Source organism: Microcaecilia unicolor, chromosome 3, assembly GCF_901765095.1.
Source record: "Microcaecilia unicolor chromosome 3, aMicUni1.1, whole genome shotgun sequence".
In the NCBI taxonomy this organism is placed as follows: Eukaryota; Metazoa; Chordata; class Amphibia; order Gymnophiona; family Siphonopidae; genus Microcaecilia; species Microcaecilia unicolor.
In genome coordinates this window covers 200582678-200608068 of record NC_044033.1, presented here as the reverse complement: position 1 = coordinate 200608068, position 25391 = coordinate 200582678, and the positions used below count along the sequence as shown (strand labels likewise).

Here is a 25391-nt window from a genome sequence, read left to right as displayed (position 1 = left end):
CAAAATCCAGAGAGCATGCAGGGGCTGAGAATACCAGGGGGGGGGGGGGGGCACCAGAAAAAAACTAGAGCGCAGATGAATTAAAAATACCCAAGGAGATTCCAGGAAAATGAAGAATATACAAGGGTTGAAAATACCAGACTCCAGGAGAACCAGAGCATGCAGAAAATGAAAATTCCAAAGACAACTCTCGAAAAATGCAGAAAGAGAAGAGGATGAAAATATCAGAGGAAAATTACGATGAGTTCAAGGGCTGAAAATACCAGAGATTTGGAGCATTTGCAGCTAGTTCCTTCTAGTCAAAGGCAATTTGTAGTTCTTTCATAAATCCAAGTAACCTTCAGACTTAGATGATTGTCTGATGCCCTCTGAAGGCCACTGCTATAATGACTGCTAACGGGACTTCAGCAAACTAATCTTTTGGCCACCATCCTTAAGAGATTCTTCCAGCTGCCGGGCTTAGAACCCAGGCTCCCTGGTTACAGTCCAGCTGAACGTAGAAGCCAGGTCTCTGTGATATTAGGTCTGTTTTTCCTCTCTCAGTGAACCTCTGGTAGCATTGCCTATCTACGTCCCTTCTCTCTGCCTCCCCTCCCTCCTTGTTTGTATCACTGTATCATTCTGTGCTTGAGAATCTCCCTGCAACCCAGCCCCATTAAACCTTCCCACAAGAAGATCTGTGCTTTATTCTTAGCCTTGCCAGGGCTACATGGAATGTTCTCTTCGGATGTCCCTTCACTGCCTCAGAGAATGCACTCGCTGCCTCTGTTCTCTCCCCCGAGATCACTTACTAGAAATGTATATTTAGCAAGGCACAAGGCCAGGGGACTGCAGGGACACTGGGTGTCCTGCATCTAATGCCACTTTCACTGATGCCCGGTAAAGCTTCTTCGACCTGGCTTTCTCTTCCAGAATTTGATCTTAATTATCAACAGAAAAAGTTGGTTGCAGTGGGAGACAATGACCAATTATATCAAATTCATTGTTATTTTAATCATGCCCAGCACCTGGTATCAGAATCGGAAGCTCCAATAGAGAAGGATGTGGCCAGGTACAGCAGCAGTCCAGGGAGAGTGGTATGTGTGCTAATGTTTAATCTAGCTTTTAAACTTTCCACTTCTATGAGAAATAAACACACAGAGAATCAGAACCTGTGTTTAAAGCCGTTTATGTTAACCCTTTACATATAAAACACAAAAAATATCTACAAACAAAATTCAGAAGCAGCAAAGATCCAACCTCCTCCCCACGGTCCAGAACAAGCAGAAAAACACAGGCCCAAGGAAGAGTCCATCATGTAGAACAGAACCAGCAAGAGGACCAGTCTGTCCTCTCCCCCTACCCCATCACAGAGATCCCACAGCAGAGCCCACCACACCTCCCCCTCCACATCTCAGACTTACATTGCCCTGCAACAACATCTGAAACACAAACTTCACCATTTCTCCAGGCTATCACATACTCTAGCACAGATACGATGACCCAGTTTAACATCAAGCCCTTATTCTGCTGTATGAACCAATGAGTTCCTATAGCCTCATCTCGTTGAAGCAGCCTTTAGACATGTCTTAAATTAACTGGCTGATGCCTTTATGGTTGTGATGGACCAGCAACAGAGACTTATTTTTTTTGTTTGTTTGTTGGTGTTTCCCTTTCCATTGCTGCTTACAATTTATTAACATATCATACTGTTAATGTAGTTTACTTGAGTGTATTGTAATCCGTGTGTGTCTGTCTTGTCTTTATTACTTTCTTTTATTGTATATGTTTTTCTTTTTCCTTTCCCCTGTTTTTAATACTTTGTAACCGCTATGATTTTAATTATAACCAGCAGGATATTACATAAAATGAGCCTTTGATATTCAAGATCAGCCAATGCTATTTGGCCATAACACCACAAATCCCTCTGCAGTCTTTGTCAAACTATAATTATAGCCCTGTGCCTTTCCCATTTTAAGATCAGTTTTTCTGTAATTGGCACATTGATCTTAGCGTACGGTCCCTGGTAAAGTTTCTGGTATGTGCAACTCTTGATATAACAAATGCCGAGTGCTAGAGAGTTGGATACTGAAAACGTTACACATTCACAGTGATCTTCATCTGCCACTGAAGAATCTAGCCACAGAACAGGGTGTACTGGTCAGGATGAGACTCCAAGGACACTCCTCGATCACTGAAGGAAATAGCTTTCGATTCTCAAGGGGATAACTACTGCACTCCAAATCAAATAGTCTTTAAAATAGATCAAGCTCAAAAGGAGATTTAGAGAATCCCAATAAGAAAGACACCATCAGAATATTAGATTTCATATCAAACTGATACCTTTGGCACTGTGTTTAACATTAACATTCAACTCTATGATTAAGTGCATTGTTAAAGGTCTTAGCGATTAGGATAAAATAGTTAATCAAGCCAGTTTAGAGGTACTTAACTCAAGAAGATGAGGCTTTGAAGGACCAACAGTATGCCCAAACAGCATGTTTAAACCAACAAAAACCCGGTTATCTGAGGAAAATTATTAGTTGTGGTGGGAGCGGGAGAGGGGATGGTAGGGGAGGGAACTTCATGAAGGTGTGGGAGAAGAACGTATGATGCTCAAGTACAAAGTGCTTTCTTGGGGTATCACAAGTTGGAGAGTTGAAAAATGTAATAAAAACAAATTTAAAAAAAACAGAAATACACAGAGAAGGAGTAGTGGTATTAACCTTTTCAAGTGAAGCAGCAAGACCTACTGGTCCACCAATCTGAGCTTGACAAGAGAACCATGTGTGTCTGACTTACCTACAGCAGAGGAGAGAATGAAATGAACTTCTCTGTCCACAGGCAGGAGGGTGAACTCAGCGAGGCCATGCCCACCCAACGTAGAAAGCAATGCGAAGGAAAAATACAACCAGCACAAAAAGATCCAGGTGCACTATTGCACCTGGTACAAAAGTGTAAACTATTTTTAAAAACCAAATACAGTACAAAGTACGATACCTGAATGAGGACACTGCAGTGTGATAGCTAGTTTAGTGTTATAAAAATGCTACAGACACAAGGCTCGATATTGATTTTCTTAAATCTATAATTAGTCCCATACATTTTAAATGGAATAAAAAGCTTGTGATGTGGTTTAATGACGTCAGCAACGAAGAGTCTAGTGGCATTGAATGGTAAATTGGGCTCAACAGCCTACACACATAGACTTGTTTTCAGCCAAGTTTTTCTATCTGTAGAGGGGGGAGGATGGCCACCTGCCAAATCAAAAGCCCTTGCGTTTCCACATTCATAGTATGCCGTCCTGATCACACAGGGAACCAGAAAAATGCAAATTGGTACTTGTGAGCTGGAATCCCCCTAAACAGGAATGAAAAGGTGACCATGGCTTTGACAAGCAAACATCAGCTCCTCCTCCCTCCTATCACCATGGGGATAATAAAACCAGAGGAAACCAAACTGGCATAGGGTCCAGTGTCTACAGCCCAGTTCATAGTGGCTCTGCTATTCCACCCCACCTTCCAAGGCCAGTTGTATGCCACTCAGCAAGATAAATGTCCTTCAAAGAAACATTGTAGAAAGCCCTGGAGGGCTAACTGAGACACTTGGACAGAACAAAGGACTTGCTGGGCTTCAGAAAAAACTCACCCCTCAGCCACAGAGAAATCCCCAACCAGACTCCTATCCACCAAAAAAAAAAACCTCATACTTGGCTGTGATGTCACACATGGTCTCAATGACATACACCACACAGGCCAATTGGCTACCACTGCCTGTGCCGAGGTAATACAAAAAAAAGTATTTGTTAAGTGTCTTAAGAAACAGCTAACTATGAGACACCAGCCAGTGTGATCCATGTGCCCCAAGGAATCAGAGATGAAGGGGTGTGTGGGGGTGGGGGCACAGGATCTTTTCATCAGCTGCGGAACTTTTGCTGGACTGAACCCAAGAATGAGCCCAAGACACCAACTCCGTTGTGACATCCTACAGAAAATAGAACTCTTCAGCTACAAAAAGGTTCCTGAATCTGACAACTGCTCTCAAAGGACCAGATTAATCTAGCATTTTTCCCTACTGCTGCAAAACATTGGGTGAAAAGCAAATCTGAGCCTGTCCATGCAGATTCATGACATGCTATTCACGTGATCCCTATTCTGCAAAACCCTGATTTTTAAGAGCTCTAGAGGTTCAAACTCCCTCAAAAAAAATATCTGCTCATTTAATAATAACAAATCTGTCTCATATCAAACCCGGATAAGACCCAGTTAAGACCAACATCCTTCTGCCTAAGGCCCAGACCTGTATTATTTTTGTTCAGTAACATAAGACATAAAAACATCAAGACACTAGTGAGGAGATAAAAACCCAAGTTACCCTGAAGGTCATAGTGTTATTGCAGACAAGCTGTACCACCTTCTCTCAGCTTTACAAAAATAGTCTCTCTTAGCTGCTTTCACCAATATCCAGAGTCTTCTGATCACAGGGAAGAAGCCCAACTGGAAAACAGAATTAAAAGGGATAAAAGTCTGGCAGGAAGCAGATAGGGAAGGAGAGGATGGTTAGAAGCTGGGACTTTTCATGGTGGCTCTGAATGCAGAAGAGGCAGGGGTGAGGTCTCCCACAATCCTGTGTTCCTGTAATGCTGGAATGGAGCAAAACAAATTAGGGGAGGGGTACACTGTGGGACAACAGCCTCCACTGGACTCGAGCATTCCAGGAATCCACAATAGGAGAGGAAACCAAGTGTTCTCCACTTTCACCCAACTTTCTGTGATCTGATTTCATCTGTGTGCATGAATTCCCCAGTATGGTCTCAATGTAGGCAACATCTTGTAGGAAGGCTGGCAACAGCACGGGTGCTGCTACTGATTCTCTGTGACAGCAACAGAACAGTGAATGGGCAGATCCTGTGCCACCTCCTGCTCTGAAAACAAGCCTTCCTGCAGATGAGGGAGCAAGGAGAGTTTGGATCCCATCTCTTCCACATCCAGTGTTGGCTATGTAGCAGATTCTGTGTACGCAGGCTAGGGAGAGGGGAAAGTGGGAGGTAGTGAAATCTCTGTTCAAGTTCAATTCTGAGTTTTGGGAAGTAGATGAAGGATATTGGGGGCGGGGAGAGAAGGAGGTTTCTCCATCATCTTCAGCCTCCTTTACTAACTCCCCACTTCTGTTTGTTAAGCTCTCCTAAGAAGAAAGTACAGCCCTCCATTTTCCCCTGTTGCAGCTGCCAGTCCTTGCACAGTGCATTACGGAGAGCTCAAACTTTATTCTCTGGCTGTAGCAGCATAGGACGTGGTAAGCTGTTAGTACCGGCCAGACTTGGCATCCCCAATGGCACCCCAGACATCAAAGACAAACTCATCAGGAAAGGCAAAGTCACCCAGTGTCTCATCCAGTGCTTCAGCAAGCTCATCAGGGTTCTTCTTGTCCTTTCCCAGTTCCACCATGGTGGCAGCTGCAGAGGAGAAGAGAGATTTTACTTCTAAGCGTCATTTAACATCGCATAATGCACTGTCCACTGGGGTAAAGGGAGGCAGATGGAGGTTTCTTCACCCAGCATCTGCCAATTGCAGCATTACTAGCCCTAAGGATATCTAAGGTAGGGAGCGAAGGGATGTGTGTAGCTTCTAATGACTTGCCCATTTTCAAGTGTGTCTATCCCTACAGGCAAGGGTAGCTGGGGGAGGAGGAGAGGACTATTCACCTAGCGCTTGCTCTCAAATGGGGGTTGTATGTGGTAGTGTCAGAAAGGGATATGGAAGTACCCACATGACCTCTTAACGCCCTGCCCATCTTCAGCACTGCTTTTACTGACAGGGCAAGGAAGACTAGCATCAGTCGGGGTATGGGAGGATTTCTCACCCTTTTTCTTTCCCCTGCCTGTCAAAGATGCCAATTCCCCACCCCCTGCCCCCTCCCCAGTGTTAAAAGGCAGATAAGGAGGATATTCACCTAGCTCCGTATCACGGATCCCCATGTAATTCTCCAACAAGTCATCCACTTTTTTGATGGCTTTCTCCTCAAATTCCGATGGCTATGGGGAGAAAGAGGATGTAAGGGCTGAAAGCAGATCAGAGCAGGGATACAACCTGGACAGATCCCAGCAGCCTCCCTCCCCCCCCCCCCCCCCAAGTACCCTTGAACAGCAGAATATCTCTTCCTTTGTTCAACTTACCAGCTCCTCCACAGTGGCAGGTCCCTTCGACCGCAGCCGCAAGGTCCCTCTCCCAGTACCAAGCTGGGAACTGGTTCCCAGTTTCCCTCCTCCAGACCTCTGGCTGATCTTATCTGGAAAAACAAAGGGTGCAAACATAACACTTTGGGCAACAAGACATAAATCCTGTGCACAGAAACCATGGTAAAGTCTCAGCCTTATCCTCATAAACCACTAGGCACATTAAGTGAATTCTTGGGCCTCCGGAAACAGACTAGCAGCTGTTAAATGGCTTGCAGTTCTCCCGATACCAGGCCACCAGTGAAATGGTCATGTGCCGCCCTCCAATGGAAAAACTGAAGAACTGCATCCCCAAATGATATAAAACCGTTACGTGTTCCTTTCCAAACTAAATCATGGCTGTCCCAGAGGCCATTAATGTTCTGGCCAACCCAAGCAGCAGGAGACAGGTCTAGGAATGGAATCAGTGGTCTCACTCATGGCACTGATATGAAGCAAACTCCTCTGCCCTAAGCTTTTCCCTTTTAACTCTTTAGAATAGCCACACAAACTCACCAAATGCTTTTCTGGGCTCAATAAGCTTCAGCACAAAGACGCGCCCCTTGGGTAAGTCCTTCAGCATTTTGGCCACCTCATAGTGGCGGCAACCAATAAGGCTTTGACCATTGATGGATTCGATCATATCACCCACACTAATAAGCTGGATCCGGTCAATGATGCTGCCTTCCTTGATCCGCTATCCAAGGGAGTTGGGAGGGGGGGAAGGGGAGGAGAAGACAGGAGGGTGAAACACAGAGGAATTAGATTCACTGCATGCAAAGCAAGTGCTGAAGGTCAATAGTAAAAGCCCTCAGAGGCAGTCATGCAATGCAGAATGACTGGGATCATTTCTGACCCAGACAGTGGCCTTCCTCCCCAGGATGGATAAAGGGAACAACAAACAAGGGGTATGCAAGCAGCTGGCCAGAAATCATGGCCAAACACTGAGGAGATTGACTGCCAGCTAACTAACCTCGGCTACCACTAAAAAAAAAAAGGACACAGGTCTTTCTTAAGAACCTCCTGTTCCGATTCTGCTGGAAGCCCTGTTTGCCCCAACCTCTACCTTCCCTTAAACAAAAATGCATAATCAGAGGGTTGTGGTCTGGAAATGTACCAACTCCTCATGGAGCTGAGGTCTGCTCAAGATTTTTAGGTTCAGCAGAGAAGGGGACTCAAGACGTGATTCTTCAAGACAAGAGACAACTCAGTGACAAGATGATAAGCTGCCATTGTTCCTCCTATTCCTCCCCCACAAGCCCACCTTTATGAAGGCATAGCCAGCCCCATTGTCTGTGATGGTGAGCCCCAGGGCATCCTCTGACTTGTACACCTCCACCTCCTTCTTCTGCCCCTTGACGTGAGCAAAGATGAAGTCCTCCAGCCCAATCTGACCTCCCAGCAATTTGTCCATGTCAACTTTGTGGGTGTTCAGTGTGCAGAACAAAACCTAAAGAGGGAGAAGTTTAGAGGTTTTATAGGCTCAGGCCGAGGCATCACACCGCATCAGTATATCCCTCTGTATGAAGCTAGGATTTAGGAAAGTGCATGAAATACCTTCCAGCTTCAGCAGGTGTACACAGCTGAGACCCCACTGATGGGGTCAATATAGCTCTCCCCTCCATCCCCACTACTGCAGTGATGCACTAAACCCTCACACCTCCCTCCTGGTATTAAACCTGGCTCCCCTTACTACACTGGTAACAAAAGGAGAGGGAATCCAAAGGCACAGAAGTCAAAGCAATTAGACAAAAAGCACAAGGTGCCTTCAAACATGGGGGCATCTCAACTTCACTTTATTGAACGGACCGGACACGGTCCATGTTTTAGCAACAACTTCATGCGTCAAGAGTCTAATCATGGTATCTGGTTAAGATGCCCCCATTTTTGAAGGCTCCCATTAATACACTACCACATTGGGGGAAAAAAAAAAGCAAGGCATGATATTGCAAACTTCTTAAGAAGTGATAACGTCACACATTTTCAAGAATATTCTCTCACAGGAAACCTTCAGCTTAGGAGACTCTGATTCTCTCTTGGGGCCCATCTGGTAACTGTGCCAGGATGGAAGCGGCCATCCAACATTTTCCAAGGACAGCGCAAGAAAGCTAGTCTGTCCAAGTTACAGGGCACAAGTGTGGGAGATACTCCCTGCAGGCCCACACTGACCCAAGAGAAAAACAGAGTCGGAACAGATTTAACTAATAAATTGAAAACACATTTGCTAACAGAAAAACAAAGCAGTTATCTCCCTTTCCCCAATCCAATTTCCTGTTAATGACTAAAATGTCTCCTCTTGGCTCTGTTACTGCCAGCCCATCATCACTGCCCCCCATTAAGCAAATCCTTGCTGCCATCCCAAAAGCTCTGAACACCAAGTGAATCAAAATGAAAAGGCTTCACAGGGAGATCCTAGCTTGCTCTTATCTTGCTGTTTATAGCAGTGACAAATTTACAGCACACCAAATTTTGAAGAGTTTAAACAAAAGTCATGCCATACCTCTGAGCCGGGGATCTTGAAAACCTCAGCAATCTTTCCATATAGTTCTTTCACATTGGTGAACCCTTCGATCCTGCCTGTTGGGCTCCCTTGAGCCAGCTGGGTATGGAAGACCAACCGAGGCCGAAGACCAGGGGGCGGTGGGGGCAGGCCAGGCTGCATAGCAGCCAGTCCAAATGGGCCCATGTCTGCCCCGGCCAGATTGCCACGGATGGGCTCCGCCTCCTCATTTTCCACTAGTGGAGGAGCTTTCTTCCGGCGACCGAGTCCAAGTGGCATCAGGAGGGGACAGTGCAAGGTCTTAGGAGCTGAGACTGCAGCGAGGGGCAAGATCCCCTTCCTCAACAGTGTAGACCTGCAAAGATAACGATAAGGTAGATGTTTAATTAAACAGCCACAGATGGGCAAAATGTAACAATTCCACAGTCTGATGATACCCGATAATGTGCAGCACCTAGAAAATGTCTTGTTTCATGAACTAACTCAAAGTCAACATCTAAAACTGAAGCCCTGGCATCTCTCTAGCTCACCTATACATAAGAAGTGCCAAGCCATGCACCTCCGACAGTGATAGGTTACAAGTACCGGCAAGATCTCAAAAAAAACCTTTAGGAACTTGTCTAAACACTTTTTAAACCCAGCAATGCTAACTGCTTATAACCACATCCTCCAGCAACAAATTCTAGTTTGTTTGTTTTTGCACCCTGTTAGGTACCTTTTCCAACACAGCTTTATATTTTTTGAGATGAGATCAGAACTGCACACATTTAAGATATATGAGAAGAGGTCACGTGATGCTCTAAAGAGAGGAAGACGTGGTCCCGCGTCCTCCTAGGCCCCGACTCCAATAATCGCATTTAAACACTGGAAATAGAACAAAACAAAATCGACAAACCTTGCTTAATAGCAGTGGGAAGCCCTATGGACAGATACCTGTGCTCGCCACAACACACCATGGCGAGCAGAACCACGAAGAAGGATAAAGAAAAATTGAAGGCGCCAAGCGGCGTTGAGGAAGGCCAGAAGGCGAACAGCAGTGGTCCATTCATGGAGGAACAATTGCGGCAGCTAACGGAGGCAGTGAGTATCGCGCTGGACCAGAAATTGGACAAACTTTACTCCCAGGTGTCTAATTTGGAAGCGCAAGCAGCAGACGCGGAACAGAGACTGGGGGAGCTCGAGCGTCGGGTGTCGGAAGACGCAGCGGGTCCAGTAGCACAGAAAGTACACAATATGGCTGCCGCAGTAGAAACTTTACAGGCAAAAGTGGATGACCTGGAAAATAGGTCACGCAGCAGAAACTTGCGGATAGTGGGGCTTCCCGAAACAGTGCCGGATAATGTACTCCTGACAGTCTTGGAGAAATGGCTGGCAGAGGAATTTGCCCTAGCTGACCACGCGGGGAAATTATGCTTAGAGCGAGCACATCGTGTTGGCAGGAAACAAGAAGGGAAACAGGCTCCGCGAACAGTGATCATAAAGGTGCACAACTATGTGCACAAGGATGAAATACTCCGTGGATCCCGACTTAAAAGAAATGAGTTGCGATACGATGGGCATCAACTACGAATTTTCCAAGACTACTCGATGGCCCTTCAAAAGAAAAACGCCGGCGGTTCACGCCACTATGCCAACAGTTGCACGAGGCACAGGTGCCGTTTATGCTGATTTATCCTGCAATATTGAAGGTGAAGACAGAGGGACGCTGGAGACAATTTGCAGACATTAAAGAGGCACAAAAGCATGTGCAGGAACTGGTGCAATCGAGAAAGACCGCCGAACAGGCAGAAGATAAATGACAACAGCTGATAGAAAGGCCTACAGGAGGTACAATCACTAAGGGCATTTAGTGAGACCACACACAGGGAGCAGGCACAGAATCAACCAGTGTTAGATTTAGTTAACATTTTCAGGGGGAGGGGAGAGCGGAGGATGCGGGGAACCCCAGTATCCCACAAGATAGTATGGGATATATAGATGGGAGGGTAGAGGGTGGGGAGGGGAGTAAAGGAAATGTGAGGTATATAAAGAGTGGTTGGGTATGGAGACTAAACGACACTTTGGAGGGAAAAAAGGGAACTGAACAGCAGAAGAAGTGGAGAAAGAAGGGGCTGGATTTAATGAGAGCAATATGGATCCCTGGGGGGAGGCTGGGCTTCCTAGGGGTAGGGATAAAGAACAAGCTGATCTACTTAATGGAGATAGTGGATAACGATTAAACAATCTGGTGGAACTACACGTGTAATATCGTGGAATGTGTGTGGGATAACGTCCCCGGTTAAGCGAGCAAAGATTTTAAGTGCGCTTAAGAGACACAAGGCGGGAATAGCTTGCATTCAGGAGACCCGGTTGTCCGCAGTAGAACTCAAGAAATTGCAGAGGAATTGGGTGGGCGAGGTTTTTGGCTCCCCAGCAGTGGGCAGACGTGGGGGGGTAGCAATATTGATACACAAGTCTGTGGTGGCAACGGCCAAATTCCTTTTTGCAGATGACGAGGGGCGATATGTGGTGATCCGGTTGAACCTACAAGGGGCAGGCATATCTTTTGGTAGCAGTATACGCCCCACAGACTGGAGGGAAAAAAATTTTTGCGGACCTGTTTGCGCGGTGTCAGGGGCAGGGATCGGATCCCATAATAGTGGCAGGTGATATGAACCAGGTGCTGGAGCTGGACAGGACGGGTCACACGCAGGGGGGGAGTTCCGGGTTGGGGATGCTCGAAACCTTTTGTAATGGGCTGGGTTTGGTGGACCCTTGGAGATTACTACATGAAGAGGAGCGTGACTACACGCATACCTCGAGGGTGCATGGAACCCAGTCCAAGACTGATTACATCTTGGTGGCATCTGGGGTGTTTGCCCGAATTGTGGGGGCGGAGGTGGGCCCGGAGGAGCTTTCAGACCACGCCATGATTTGGGTAGACATTGAATCCCAGCTGTACTACCGTGGGTTGGGTGGTTGGCGATTCCCTGCATATCTGTACACTTCCCCAGAGTTTGCAGAATTTTTAGCAAAAAAATGGGAGGAATACACACAATATAATGAGCAACATATTAGAACCCCGGGCCTTTTTTGGTCCACCGCCAAAGCAGTGTTGCGTGGAGAAGTGATTGCCTATGTCTCCAAGAGGAATCGTACAATAGCGCAAAAAATGGTGGAACTAGAACGATAGGTTAAGGCAGCTAGAAAGAAATACATTGAAACCCCTACCAGGGCTCTATTGAACTCCCTGATCGCCATACGCGTGGAGCTGAATTGTTTGCTACAGGACAGATATAACAAGGCAACGATTACACGCAAGTATAATCTTAGCTGCTATGGGGATAGACCGGGCGGTATGTTGGCACGGCTGATAAAAGGCTCCCGCAGATCACATGTTATTACCCAGATACGGACCCCCTCGGGCGCCCTTACGTCAAACCCAGAACAGATAGCAGACACCTTCCATACACATTTCACCAGGCTCTACACAGGAGAGGGTGAAGGACAAGGGGTTCGGGATACAATTAGGGAGTACTTGCAGCAATCAACCCTGCCTCAGTTGACGGAGGAACAAAGAAGTGTCTTAGACTCCCCTTTGGGAGCAAAGGAGGTGCTGAAGGCTATACAGACATTAAAGCTACATTCAGCCCCAGGCCCAGATGCCTTCCCGGGCAAATTTTACAAAATGCTTAGGACGCAGGTAGTGGGGCCCCTAGTGAGCTTATATGAAGAAGCGACGGAAGAAGAGCAGTTTCCAAAATATGCTAATGAAGCGCTGATAAGCTTAATACCGAAACCCGGACGAAACTTAGATGATCCAGCCGCGTATAGACCCATTTCCTTAATAAATGTCGACATAAAGATTCTCTCGCGGGTCATGGCGGAGCGCCTGGCACAAGTAGTGCCCTCCATAATTAGAGAGGAGCAAGTTGGCTTTGTTAGGGGCAGGCACTCTGTCATGAACGTGAGGAAGTTGATCGCAACGATGACCGTGGCCCTGGAGAGGGCACCTAAAGGTTTAGTGATTAGTTTAGATGCGGAACGTGCCTTTGACAGGGTTGCGTGGCCTTTTATGCATGAGACTCTACGCTGGATTGGAGTACGGGGCTGGTTTGCGAGAGCACTGGGGGCGCTTTATACAGACCCGAGAGCCAGATTGCGGGTGAATGGGGTCAGAACGGGTGAAATTGTGATAGGGAGAGGGACGAGGCAGGGTTGCCCTTTGTCCCCCCTGCTTTTCTTACTAGTCCTGGAGCCACTTTTGTGCCACATTAGACGCAACCCCGAAATTAAAGGCATAATGGTGGGAGAAACAGTACTAAAACTTTTGGCGTATGCGGATGACCTGTTATTGATGGTGAATGATCCGCAGGCATCGGTAAAGTGTCTCTTACAGGAGATAGAACATTATGGAGGCCTCTCTGGGTTTCAATTAAATCTGTCTAAGTCTTTGGCACTAGCGATGACAGAGGAGGCTGGACAGGATTGGACAGGTCCCTTTCCCTTTCGATGGGCTGCGGGTCGGTTGCAGTATCTGGGGGTGGAAGTGCCAGTTCAACTATCTACACTTTATAAGATAAATGTGAGACCCTTGTTAGCGGAAACGAGGCGCCTACTGGGAATCTGGGGATCCTGCCCTCTTTCTCTGGCGGGGCGTATAGCTCTTTACAACATGTTGATAGTCCCTAAGTGGCTATATAAATTCCAAGTGTTGCCACTGCACTTGCGGGGGAGGGAGGAGAAGGAGTTGAAAGTGACACTAAGACAATTTCTATGGAACAACAGACCACCTAGGCTCCCTTTAGAAGTATTGTATAAGCCCAAAACACATGGAGGAATGGGACTGCTCAACATAAGATACCTCACTATTTCCTGTACAATGAGACATGTCAGGGACTGGCTGGCAGGTAGTCAACATTTCACGAACACATTGTTAGAGGCCTCATTGGTACCTAGAATGCATCTGAGTTGCCTATTGCACACCACTAAGAAGAAGACAGGGGCCAGGCCCCCCATGAACTGGTTTGTGCGCTCAGCGAGAGCAATGTGGAGATGGCTATGCAGGAGACATGACTTCTCTGCAGCAGCAACGCCTTTTGTTTCCTTGAAATGGAATCCAGACTTCCCGGCGGGGACAACAGAAAAAGCCTTTGTGCGTTGGAGGCAAAAAGAAATGTATTATTTGTACCAGATATTGGATGAAGAGGGACAGCTCAAAACTTTGGAGGAGCTGACGAGAGAATATGACATTTCAGCGAATGACTTTTATGCACATGCACAAGTACAACACTATGCTCATTCATTGGGAGCGTTTAATTTAAGTGAAGACGTACAGGACATACTTGCTACAGCACTAACATTGGGATCTCAAAATATAGTGCCTTTGCGCTTCCACCATAGAAATCTCCTGGACACTACGGAGGACATTGACTATACCAATATAGCGGAAAGCTGGTCACGGGACCTTGAGACTGAAATTACTGTGGAGATGATTCAGGACTTTTTACTGGCTATCTTGCGTAAATCCATCTTTATACGACAGTGGGAGCAGCAATACAAGTTCCTCCTGAGAGCTTACATAGCGCCGGTCAGAGCACTGAGAGCAGGATTTGGCACAGGGATGTGCCCCAAGTGTGGAGAGGCGCAGGTGACCTTGGGCCACATGTTCTGGCTGTGCCCGGAGATTCAACAGTTTTGGATACAAATAATAGCAGAATCTAGACAATACTGGAGACGGAGAATAACGACGAACCCTCTGGTGTTGTTTGACATTTTTAATGTAGGGCAACCTGTGCCATTGGGACTTACTGGTTTTCTGCAGAGAGCGACCCTGATGGGGAAAAAAGTGATCTTGCTTAAATGGAGAGACGAGCAGGCTCCGACCAGAGACATGTGGAGGTCCAAGATGACCGAATTATTGCATCTGGAGCTTTGTGGCATGGTTCCCTTAACTGACCAGGAGAAGGACTCAGGTACTTTCACAAAGATCTGGGGAAAATATTGGAACACACTCCATCCTACGTCCAAACGTCAAATTCTTCATAAGTTGAAAGGCTGGCAAAGGAATAAAGCTGTACCCTCCATGGACTGAGCTAAGAGGTCATTTATGTCAACCACATTTTCTTTGGAAGGACTGGGAAGGGGAGGGGGAGGGGAGGGACTTGTTTATAGCAGAATGATATGTCATGAAAGGTGGAGAGCTATAAGACTCCAAGCTCTCCATGTTTAAGTACGACAGTTGTATTTACTGCAGCTACTAAAATTTGATTGTTCTGTAATACGATAAATGTTTGATTGAAGTATAACACACAATAGCTGGCTATAGAAGGGAGGGAAAGCGGTAAGGGAGGGAGGGGAGGGGAATGATAAAATGGAGATGAAGAGCTTGTTATTTCTCTTACACTCTCCTTGGTTCTTGTTTACTAGTGGAATGTGTCAAGAGTGTGGATTATCTATTGTTTTCATTGGTACTTCATCAATAAAAATTATTGAAACTAAGATATATGAGAAAATAGAGCAGCAGTCCTACAAATCCACAGATTTCTGGGTGGTACTTCCCCATGTCTCAAGAGGGTCCAAAATCGAATTAGATCCTTTTCATAACCCCTACCACTGGAGTGGAGGAGTAGCCTAATGGTTAGAGCAGTGACCTGAGAATCAGGGAAGTGGGTTCATTTCCCACTGCAGCTCCTTGTGACTCTGGGCAAGTCACTTAACCCTCCACTGACTCCAAATAGGAGGAAATATTTTTTCACTCAAAGAATAGTTAAGCTCTGGAACTCACTGCCAGACGATGTGGTAACAGCGATTAGCGTATCTGGGTTTAAAAAAAGGTTTGGACAAGTTCCTGGAGTAAAAGTCTGTTATTTAGATGGACATGGGGGAAGCCACTGCTTGCCCCGGGATTGGTAGCATGGAATGTTGCTATTTGGGTTTCTGCCAGGTACCTGTGACCTGGTTGGATTGGAAGCAGGATACTGGGCTAGATGGACCACTGGTCTGATCTAGTATGACTGTTCTTATGTTATTACAAAATAAGTACCTGTATATAATTTGTAAACCACTTTGATTGTAACCATAGAAAGATGGTATATCAAATCCTTTTCCCTGAAAATGGACAACCCTTCTTGGATCAACTGTGACATCTAAGCAGTCCTTCATATAGAAACAGCCCAGCCTGACTCTCCTTTCCCTAGCAGGACCTGGCATGAATCCACTTCCCTCCCCAATTATCTGGGAAGGAGATGATCTGTAGTTTTCTAGTTCCCAGCAGCGGATGCACAACCTCTCAGCCTTTTGTCTCACCAAGAAAATAAATAAATTTAAAAAGTGAGTCAGCTTGATCAACCTCTCAAACCTAGTGATACCAGATCCTCCCCAAATACACCCATGATGTCTAAAGCAGATTAACCTAGTAGGTGTGGGGTAATTAAGCAAGGACTGCCAGCACATCACTCAAGGAAGAGCTGGTAAGAACTAGGCCTGTGCCCCAGAAGGGTTCAATCCTTCAGCATGCCTGTGTCACAACACCTCATTCAAATGCGCATGAGCAATGAAATATCCTGCCTGTAAAAGTACTCCATAGCAGAAAAGGCTCAGTCTAAAGGGGATAGCAGACAAAGAAGGGACAGGCAATGGATGACATTCAAGAATATTACCTGAAGAAAGCAGATGTCTGTGATTCCACAACAGCAGGTGGAATCGGGCCGGATTGCTGCTCACCTGCCAACAGGAGCCACTGGCAGCAAGCTCCCACATCATATAACTGCTGTATTCCTCAAAACCTCAAATACACCAATCATGGCACAATTCAAGCCACATCCGCAAGATTGAAGTCTTTCCCCTGATCCAAAGAAACAGCATTTGTACGTGACTCAGCCTTCTCTGCCCTACTATGTGTGCTGAAAGGCATTCAGTGGAAATGTACCTATGAGTTTGAGCCCAGCACCACGCCTAGAAAATGCCCTGGTATGTCTTACTGGTTAATTACAAAGGAAAGTGACAATAGGTTACCAGCTAGCTAAACAAAGTCTGGCAGCTGGACAAGGAGGAGGAGAAGCAGCAGCAGCAGCAACCCTGGGGAAATTAATTTGAGGAGCCCCTGCTAGTCACAGTCCCTTCCAGTACCCCACCGATGTAAGTGGGAGCAAAACTCCTCCAGCAGGATTATTCTTGGCTTGATCTCCATTTCCCACGCTCTGTCCTTCACATCCAGCTGCACCTCCACCCTCTGACAATCATGTGGTTCCCCTGCCTTTCCTGCTCATGAATTGCATGCTCCTGATCAACGCTTGCCATCACGCCTGCCATCCCCCACCCCTGCATGGCTTCAACACTGAAGACAGCACTAACTACATTTTATCCTAGCTGCCAAGGAGCTCACACATTTAGAGAAATGCTATGTACGAGGAAAAAAATGCCAGAGGACCACCACCTACAGAAGACATCACTAGCCCTGTGACGGTGGGTGGTGCTGACAGTATGGAAGAACAATTGTACTTAGAGGACCTCATCAAGGCAACACCCTCAATCTAGCAAAAAAAAAAAAATAGGGGGCAAGCTTGTAACCCCATACTAGGCAAACTACTTCCTTTTCCACTACATTCCAACTCCTTTCAGAAGTTAACAGCAGGGGGGACCCTTCCCAGAAGGAAGCTGGGATAAGCAGCATCTCTTAGGGCTTCCAACAGCAAAGATCCCCAAGGAGATGCCCTTCCTGAGAGCAAAAATCCAGACGGATCTTTTTAATCTCTCCAAGTGATTCTGGAGAAAGGAGGCTGGAACGCAGAGGAGGTCTGGAGCTGTACAATTTATACTGCCTGGTTTTAGAAAGAGGGTGAAGGTGCCCCAGTGTGTAACCTGTAACACAGCATGGTGTTTCAGCCCTGTGCCTCTGCTGTCAGAGCTGGCACATGGGGAGAGGAAGTGGGAAACTGGTTTCCTTATAAGCACACAGTAAAGGCTAAAATGCAGAGCCGCACCTTCATTCCTTGTCTTTGCCACCTCCCTTTCCCTGTAATCTTACACCACTTTCACACCTGAAACCTCTACAGGAGAAACCTCTGTTCACTCATACCTGGTCACCTGCCTATGGAAAGAGATTTCTTAAACCTAGAGGGGCTAAATGGGGGGGGGGGGGCCAACAACGGGGACTTGGTTTTTAAAAAAAGGACATCTCAAGCCGTCCTCGGGGACTCAGAAGGTTTTTCAGGACATCTATAATGAATAAAACACGAGACAGATTTGCATGCAGTGGCTTTCCTGTATGGAAATAATCGTATGCACATTCATTGTGGATATCACAAAAAGCTGACTGGTTATGTCAAGAGGACTGGGTGAGAACCACTGGCTTATACACATCACTGCTTACAATGGAAAAAGAGTGAGAAGGCAAAACATGCTGTATTGGACCAGCCTGTCAACACGATCATGAGTCCGTGGTATGGGGAACAGAGCTGAGCTGGTTCTGGCTTTGTTCCCTTCTATACAAGGGCCTGTAGCTTGATTTACCCCTATGAAACGCAAGAATTAATCTCTAAGCACACACAACCTCCTCTGGGGGGCCTGAGATGCCGACAGTACAACTTATTTGATTCCTTAAGCACCAGGCAGAACTTTGCACTCTACCAATCAACACTCGACTGTTCCTTCTTTCCGTCAAATACGTTACAAGTACATACGTAGCTCCTTGTTAAGCGTCAATGGTCCATTTCTTTCAAAACACACTTCATCTGCATCTAGAAATGTAAGTCATCTCTGAAGAATTTGAAAAAAAAACGTATTGCCCCTGAGGGGAGGGATGCCCTGAGACCGGGACTGAAGCACACAGGTAACTCTTAATCCCTCCTTTTTTTCCTAATCTCATTGTAAAATGTAAGCTTACCCTCCTACCCCCCCCCCCCCCCCACCCCCATCTCTTTCCTCCGGCTTTCACTAGTTATTAATTATAATTACAGAAACATTTGTTGCCGTCAACTTGGTACTGTGATAAGCGATAGGGATAAAAAGAACTAACTACAGCCCGACTGAATTTTGGTTTCAGCTTTGGTGAACCAACTGTACTGTGCAACCCTCGCTTCCTCTCTCCTCCGCATCCCCTGGGTCCACCACCCACAACAGCAGCTCCCTTCTGGGCCTACCATGTCCTTGGTAGCTAGTGGGGGGCAGAAGCGATTTCCACTTACTACAGCCCATGGCCAGCTCCTGCTTAAAATGGCTTCCAGGACTTCAAGTGACAGTTTCACGAGAATGCTGCTGGAGGCTACAGCTTAGCCATCAGATTGGAACCAGCATAGGCAGGAATGACTGAGGATCACTCCTACAAGTGCTGGTTCCAAATCAAAATGATGCTGCAAGAAGTCCCGGAAGCCATTTTGAGCAGGAGCCTGCCATGGGCTGCAGCGTGTAGGAATCGCTCCTGCTCTCACTAGCCACCAACGACAAAGCAGGCCCAGGAGGGGGCTATTGCCAGTAGGTAAGTCTGGGAAGGGGGCTGGGCCAGTTTTGTTTTCAGCTAGAATTGAGCAGCCAATTTTGGTCGTGGATTCGAAGATTCTGGTTTTGGTCGGCTCTGATCCCAACTGGACACCAATTTCTCTCACAAACTGGTTTTCAGATAACCTACTTTAGAACATCCCCCAGCCTGAGGTTGCTTTACACCCTTCCTGCTATCCCCCTCCTTTTCACAATAGTCTAATTTATCGGTCTCCCTAACACTGCGTACCATGCAGCCAACCCTGCTGCCGCAGAGACATGCAAACAAGCAGCCTTTTGTGCATGCTGTGGCTTGGCCCTGTCCACAGCCCCGATGTCTCCACGACCTCGGACAGGACATCTGCACAGCAGTGCATTGAAAGCAGACTTCACCGACTAGTACCAGAAATGGATGCTGTAAAAAGGCTCCCACCCTACACCCGAAAACACACACCTCCAGTCCCCTGGCTCCCAAGTTATGGAAATTGAAAATTTATGACAAACACATAGATGAATCACACTGGAAGTTCTTAACCTTTTGTGGTTCCTGCACCTCTTTAACTGATCAGTGAAATGCTTGCACCCTCTACCCAAAGCACGCATCCGCTAGCAACTACTGACAGCTACATATGTCATCATTAGCCACTACAAGTAATATCTGTTAACATGTCGCTAAAATTACAATGATAAATTATTGATATCCAGTCTAGCTTCAGTTGTTGTTTTAATGGGAATTCTTTACATATCAGGTCATATCTTAAGACTTTCAATTCTTAGATCAAATCATACAGTTTCCCCAAGAACCTCAGTGATGTTAATTGCCAACAACTTCAATGTTTAGCGATATATACAAACGTCAACATCTTCACTGGTTCATTTACAAATACTCTTCTCTTATTCACTCAAACCCATAATTTAAATTATATTTGAACTTATCTTATTTTCTTTAGTTTTGTTGGACCCAGGGGTTCTACTGCCCGAATTGCACGTTTCGCCCAGAAGCGAGCTGTCTCGAGGACATCCCCCTGAAGTCTTTTCAACGTCAGCTCAGCAAACGTTAGTCATCAGCCAAGATTCATCAGCTAAAATTATAATAGCACACAGCGGAGGAATAGCCTAATGGTTAGTGCAGTGGCCTGAGAACCAGGGGAACTGGGTTCGATTCCCACCATACCATCTTGTGACACTGGGCAAGTCACTTAACCCTCCATACCCAGGTACAAAAAAAAAACTTAGATTATGAGCCCAGTAGGGACAGAAAGGGTACTTGTTTATATAATAAGTAAACCACCTTGATTGTATCATGGAAAGGTGGCTTATCAAATTTCTTTCCCCTACTAGCAACTGTATACAATGTTGTTGAATAATGTACCTGTGTGAATACTAAATGCAGATTTGAGCCTGAGGAACTCCTTTGATAACTGTCTTAATAACTGCCGACACACTCTGTCTAGAAAAAGTTTAATAAATTGCCTCAGATTTCAAGACCCATTTGGGCACTGCTGGTTATGAACCCCTAAATTAGACAAAAGATTTTTCCATCCCAACCGAACGATTCAGAAGCCTAGCAATAAAAGTACACTATTAGTCTACTAACATGGATAAGCAAAATATTAGTGGAAATGATTAAAGGAGAAGAAGCACACTGATATGCTAGATTAAAGAGCATATCATGCCCACATTGTGTCCAGCTCTTTTGAATACTTTGGCCACAGACATTGCAGATAGGTTGTTAGAAAAGGTTTGCTTTTGTGGATTCCACACTCTGCAACAGAGTAGACATTTGTAACATGTAGAAAAAATGAGGAATGATCTAGAAAAGCCTTTGCCATTGTCTATAGTTTGACAATAAAGATGTGCAACTGTGGAGCCTAATTCTATTCTATTGTAATTCTTTGTTTTAAATGTATTGTTTTTATTATTGTAAACTGTTGTGACCTAACAAGCCTGGCAGTGTGGTAAGTTCTTTAATAAAAGAGAATCCACTCAAGAAGTCCCACAGAGCAACTCAAAAGCAGAGGGAAGTGGGAATGTGAACCAGGATTCCCAAAGACCGGACCACAGCAGTAGTAAAAATGAAGCAAAGTTTATTAAACAATAAAATGACTCTCCTCCCCCCCCCTCCCTCCGCCGACCCTCTCCACCCCCCCCTCCCGCCATCATGGGCTACCTTTGCTGGTGGGGGACCCCAATCCCCGCCAGCCGAAGTCCTCTTCTTCCCGCGAAGGCTTCGTTCTGTTTCTGACTTCCTGCACATTGTACTGACGTCAGACTCGGGGGGGGGGGGGGGTTGAGGCAGGAGGGGGGGGTCGAGAGGGTCGTCAGCGAGAGGGGGGTCGAGAGGGTCGTCAGCAGGGGTCGGGGGGGGGAGGGTCGGCGGCACTGGGGGTAAAATGTGCCCCCTCACCTCGGGCTCTGGACCTCCCTTCCGCCGAAGTCTGGCTAAGCCCCTGGTGACAATCTTGTGGCCATAGCCAGAAGGTTGCTAGGCTGCAGAGAGAGATGCGTGTGACCAGCAGAAGAAAGGAGGTGTTGATGCCCCTGTACAAGTCGTTGGTGAGGCCCCACCTGGAGTATTGTGCTCAGTTTTGGAGGCCGTATCTTGCTAAGGATGTAAAAAGAATTGGTGGTGCAAAGAAAAGCTACAAAAATGGTATGGGATTTGCGTTACAAGACGTACGAGGAGAGACTTGCTGACCTGAACATGTATACCCTGGAGGAAAGGAGAAACAGGTGTGATATGATACAGACGTTCAAATATTTGAAAGGTATTAATCCGCCAACTAACCTTTTCTGGAGACAGGAAGGTGGTAGAACTAGAGGACATGACATGAGGTTGAAGGGGGGCAGATTCCGGAGTAATGTCAGGTAGTATTTTTTCACGGAGAGAGTGGTGGAATGCCCTCTCGCGGGAGGTGGTGGAGATGAAAATGGTAACGGAATTCAAAAATGAGTGGGATAAACTTAAAGGAATCCTGTTCAGAAGGAATGGCTCCTCAGAAGCTTAGCGGAGATTGGGTGGTAGAGCCGGTGGTTGGAGGTGGGGCTGGTGGTTGGGAGGCAGGGCTAGTGCTGGGCAGACTTCTACAGTCTGTGCCCTGAAAATGGCAGATACAAATCAAGGTCAGGTATACATATAAAGTAGCACATAAGAATTTATCTTGTTGGGCAGACTGGATGGACCGTACAGTTCTTTTTCTGCCGTCAATTACTATGTTACTAAGATGGCCAACCATAGAAAATGCAACAGGAGTGGAGGAGTAGCCTAGTGGTTAGTACACCAGTCTTAACATCCAGAGGTGGCTGGATCAAATCCCACTGCTGTTCCTTGTGATCTTGGGCAAGTCACTTAATCCTCCATTAGCTCAGGTACAAATTTAGATTGTGAGACTGAGAAAGGTGTGAACAAAATCTAGAAGGATGCCTGGGTGCATTAGGAGAAGAATGGCCAGCTGGGGAATGTAAAAGTGACAGTGCCTCTGGATAAGTTTCTAATGAAACATCATTTGGAATACTGTGAACAATTTATACAGGTTGTGCTTTCAATCACTGGCTGGAGTGAGTTAATCTAGCAAACAGCTACTAAAATGGTTGACACATAATAGGACAGTAACAGGACCTCCTAGAGAAAAAGTGGTTTTGGATGTGCTACATAATTTTTTTGTATCATTTTATGTTTCTATGTGAGAAACAAGAATTAGAACCAAGGCACACACAAGGTCAGACATAGAGGAGGGAAGATGAAGTCATGCACAAGGATTTCTGCTGCTAGTAGAAAGTATAAAGCTATGCACCACACCCTCTTCAGTACACACAGCTCTGGAGGCTCTCCCTACTACTTACAAGTTAAAAATACAGCAATTTGTGTTTCATACTTTTCAGGTAATGGAGGACTTGTGCTGAGGGTAGGAGGAGTTTTGCGCAAGTGGCTAATCTGAAGCCCAGAGCAGAAAATCTAAACTGTGGGGCAACTCAAGGACAGAGTGTTGAGATCAGCTTGTCGGGGGATAATTTGGCACTTAAAGAACATAGCATAAGACCATAAGAACAGCCAAACTGGGTCAGACCAATGGTCCATCTAGCCCAGTATGTTGTTTCCAACAGTGGCCAATCCTGGTCACAAGTACCTGGCAGAAACCCAAATAGTAGCAACACTCCAAACCTAAATAGTAGCAACACTCCATACTACAAATCCCAGGGCAAGTGGTGGCTTCCCCATGTCTGTCTCAATAGCAGACTATGGACTTTTCCTCCAGGAATTTGTCCAATATTTTTTTAAACCCAGATATGCTAACCGCTGTTACTACATTCTCTGGCAAAGAGTTCAAGAGCTTAACTATTCGTTGAGTGAAAAAAATATTTCCTCCCATTTGTTTTAAAAGTATTTCCATGTAACTTCTGTCCCCTAGTCTTTGTACTTTTGGAAAGAGTAAAAAATCGATTTACTTCTACTCATTCTACATCACTCTGGATTTTGTAGACCTCAATCATATCACCCCTCATCTGCCCTAACTTCTTTAGCTTTTCCTCATAAGAGAGGAGTTCCACCCCCTTTATCATTTTGGTTGCTCTTATTGGAACCTTTTTCTGCTACATCTTTTTTGAGATACGGCGACCAAAACTGAAAATAACGTGCGGTTGCACCATGGAGCGAAACGGAGTGCTGCATACGTCTAGTAGAGCTTTAGAAATGATAAGTAGTAGTAGTAGTAGAATTATAATATTTTTGGTCTTACCATTCCTTTCCTAATAATTCCTAGCATTTTGTTTGCTTTTATGGCCCAATTTGCTCACACACGTGTGTTTTTACAAGTCTCCCTTCCATATCAATCTAGACTCTATAACCACTAAGATCTCCAAGTCCCATCAGAATCACCAGGGTCCCCAAAACATGCACCCTATTACCACCGAGATCCCCCAAGGGGGCTGCTCCTAAGTCACCTCATCATCTATCCCATTATTATGGGTATCAAATTTTCTCTCCTCCGGCAGAGAAAGGACTAATGTTATCTTTGATGTATGACTTTTCACATACATTTGGCACACAGGTAAGGGGGCAGCCGAATGAGAGTGAGCAAGGGATAAGGTAATACAGAAGAACAGGATGTTGTAGTAGCAGAAATGAAGGCAATGAGAATTGGGAGAGCGGGACCTGCCAGGGTTCACATCCTCTCCCCTATCATAGGTGCCAGCTCAGGGGTGCACAACCCTAATACTAAACACCTTTTTCACCGTGCCTATGGAGGGCAAATTTTATATTGCATGTTGCACCCCTGATCATTTTTAACAGATAGCTCATACTAGGGCTCACCTCCCCAGCTCCTCTCCACCGTCTGTCCCAAGCTGTTCCCCCAAATCCCTCCTCTCCCAACAGACTCATTTCTACCCCCCACCCTCAGGGCTCAGCTCCTCTTCCTCACTGCCTCTGGAGTTACTCCCAGCCCTAATCCCCTCTCCTGGGACTGAACTTCCTTTCAGCCCTACCCTCTCCTCCTTTCGGTCCTCAGGTGCCTCTCTCCCTCTCCCCTGTCTCCTGGGACTTTCTATCCTTCTCCCCTACCCTGGCACCTTAACTCTTAATCCTTTTCCCCTCCCCCCTAAGGAACTTAACCCTTGCCCTTCGCCTCTTAACTCAACCTCCATCCCCTCTCCCTCTTCTCCTCTCGATACTGACTCCTCTTACCCAAGTTACACAACCTGACCTTTCCGAGACAGAATCCGCCGAGCGAGGGCTTCTGCGAGACTCGGTCTCCTTTTCGCACTCCGCTGCCTTTGATGACAGCGACCGGGTCCGATTCCCCTCCGCGCTGCCGCCTCTCTCCTCGCTCCAGCGCTCCGCTTCCCGGACTACCACAGAAGAGACGAGAGGAGGAAGGGAGGGGGGGGGCGGGAAAGCGCCGGCACTCTCTTCCGCGCACGCGCAGCACCACACCGACGTCACAGCCCTCGGAGCCAACCGGCGCCGCTTCCGGCTCCGGCCTCGCCCCGCCCTCCCATCCGCTGCTGTGGTTGCGTGCGTGCGTACGTCGACCCTCCTCCTCTCGAGGAGGTTTAATGACAGGAGGCTGTGTGAGACTATCTGGGCTGAAGCCAGTGGGTGGAGCTTGCCGCCATACTTGTTAGTCCAAAACAAACAAATCGCAGACTTGTGAGATTTATATTGTCCTTCTAGGCTTTGCATTCTGTCCAGTAGTGGGGGGGAGGGGCGGAAGGGGGTATAGAGTCACCAGTTCCAGACTGGAG

At 46.5% G+C, this 25391-nt stretch overlaps 1 protein-coding gene across 2 annotated transcripts; it reads right to left on the bottom strand.

Annotated features, from left to right (window-relative positions):
- Nucleotides 1–1152: 1152 nt before the first annotated feature.
- GIPC1 (GIPC PDZ domain containing family member 1) lies at nucleotides 1153–25033 on the bottom strand. Of its 2 annotated transcripts, none has more exons than XM_030197124.1 (7): nucleotides 24851–25033; nucleotides 8694–9048; nucleotides 7458–7643; nucleotides 6710–6890; nucleotides 6155–6267; nucleotides 5932–6013; nucleotides 1153–5434 (listed from the first exon to the last, which is right to left on the bottom strand). In XM_030197124.1, exons 2-7 carry the CDS (start codon nucleotides 8970–8972, stop codon nucleotides 5283–5285), a joined length of 993 nt encoding a protein of 330 aa, XP_030052984.1. In that variant the 5' UTR covers nucleotides 8973–9048; nucleotides 24851–25033; the 3' UTR covers nucleotides 1153–5282. The 2 variants fall into 2 exon arrangements, with proteins under 2 accessions (XP_030052984.1, XP_030052985.1); XM_030197125.1 differs by lacking the exon at nucleotides 24851–25033 and adding an exon at nucleotides 16334–16553.
- Between the last annotated feature and the right edge of the window lie 358 nt (nucleotides 25034–25391).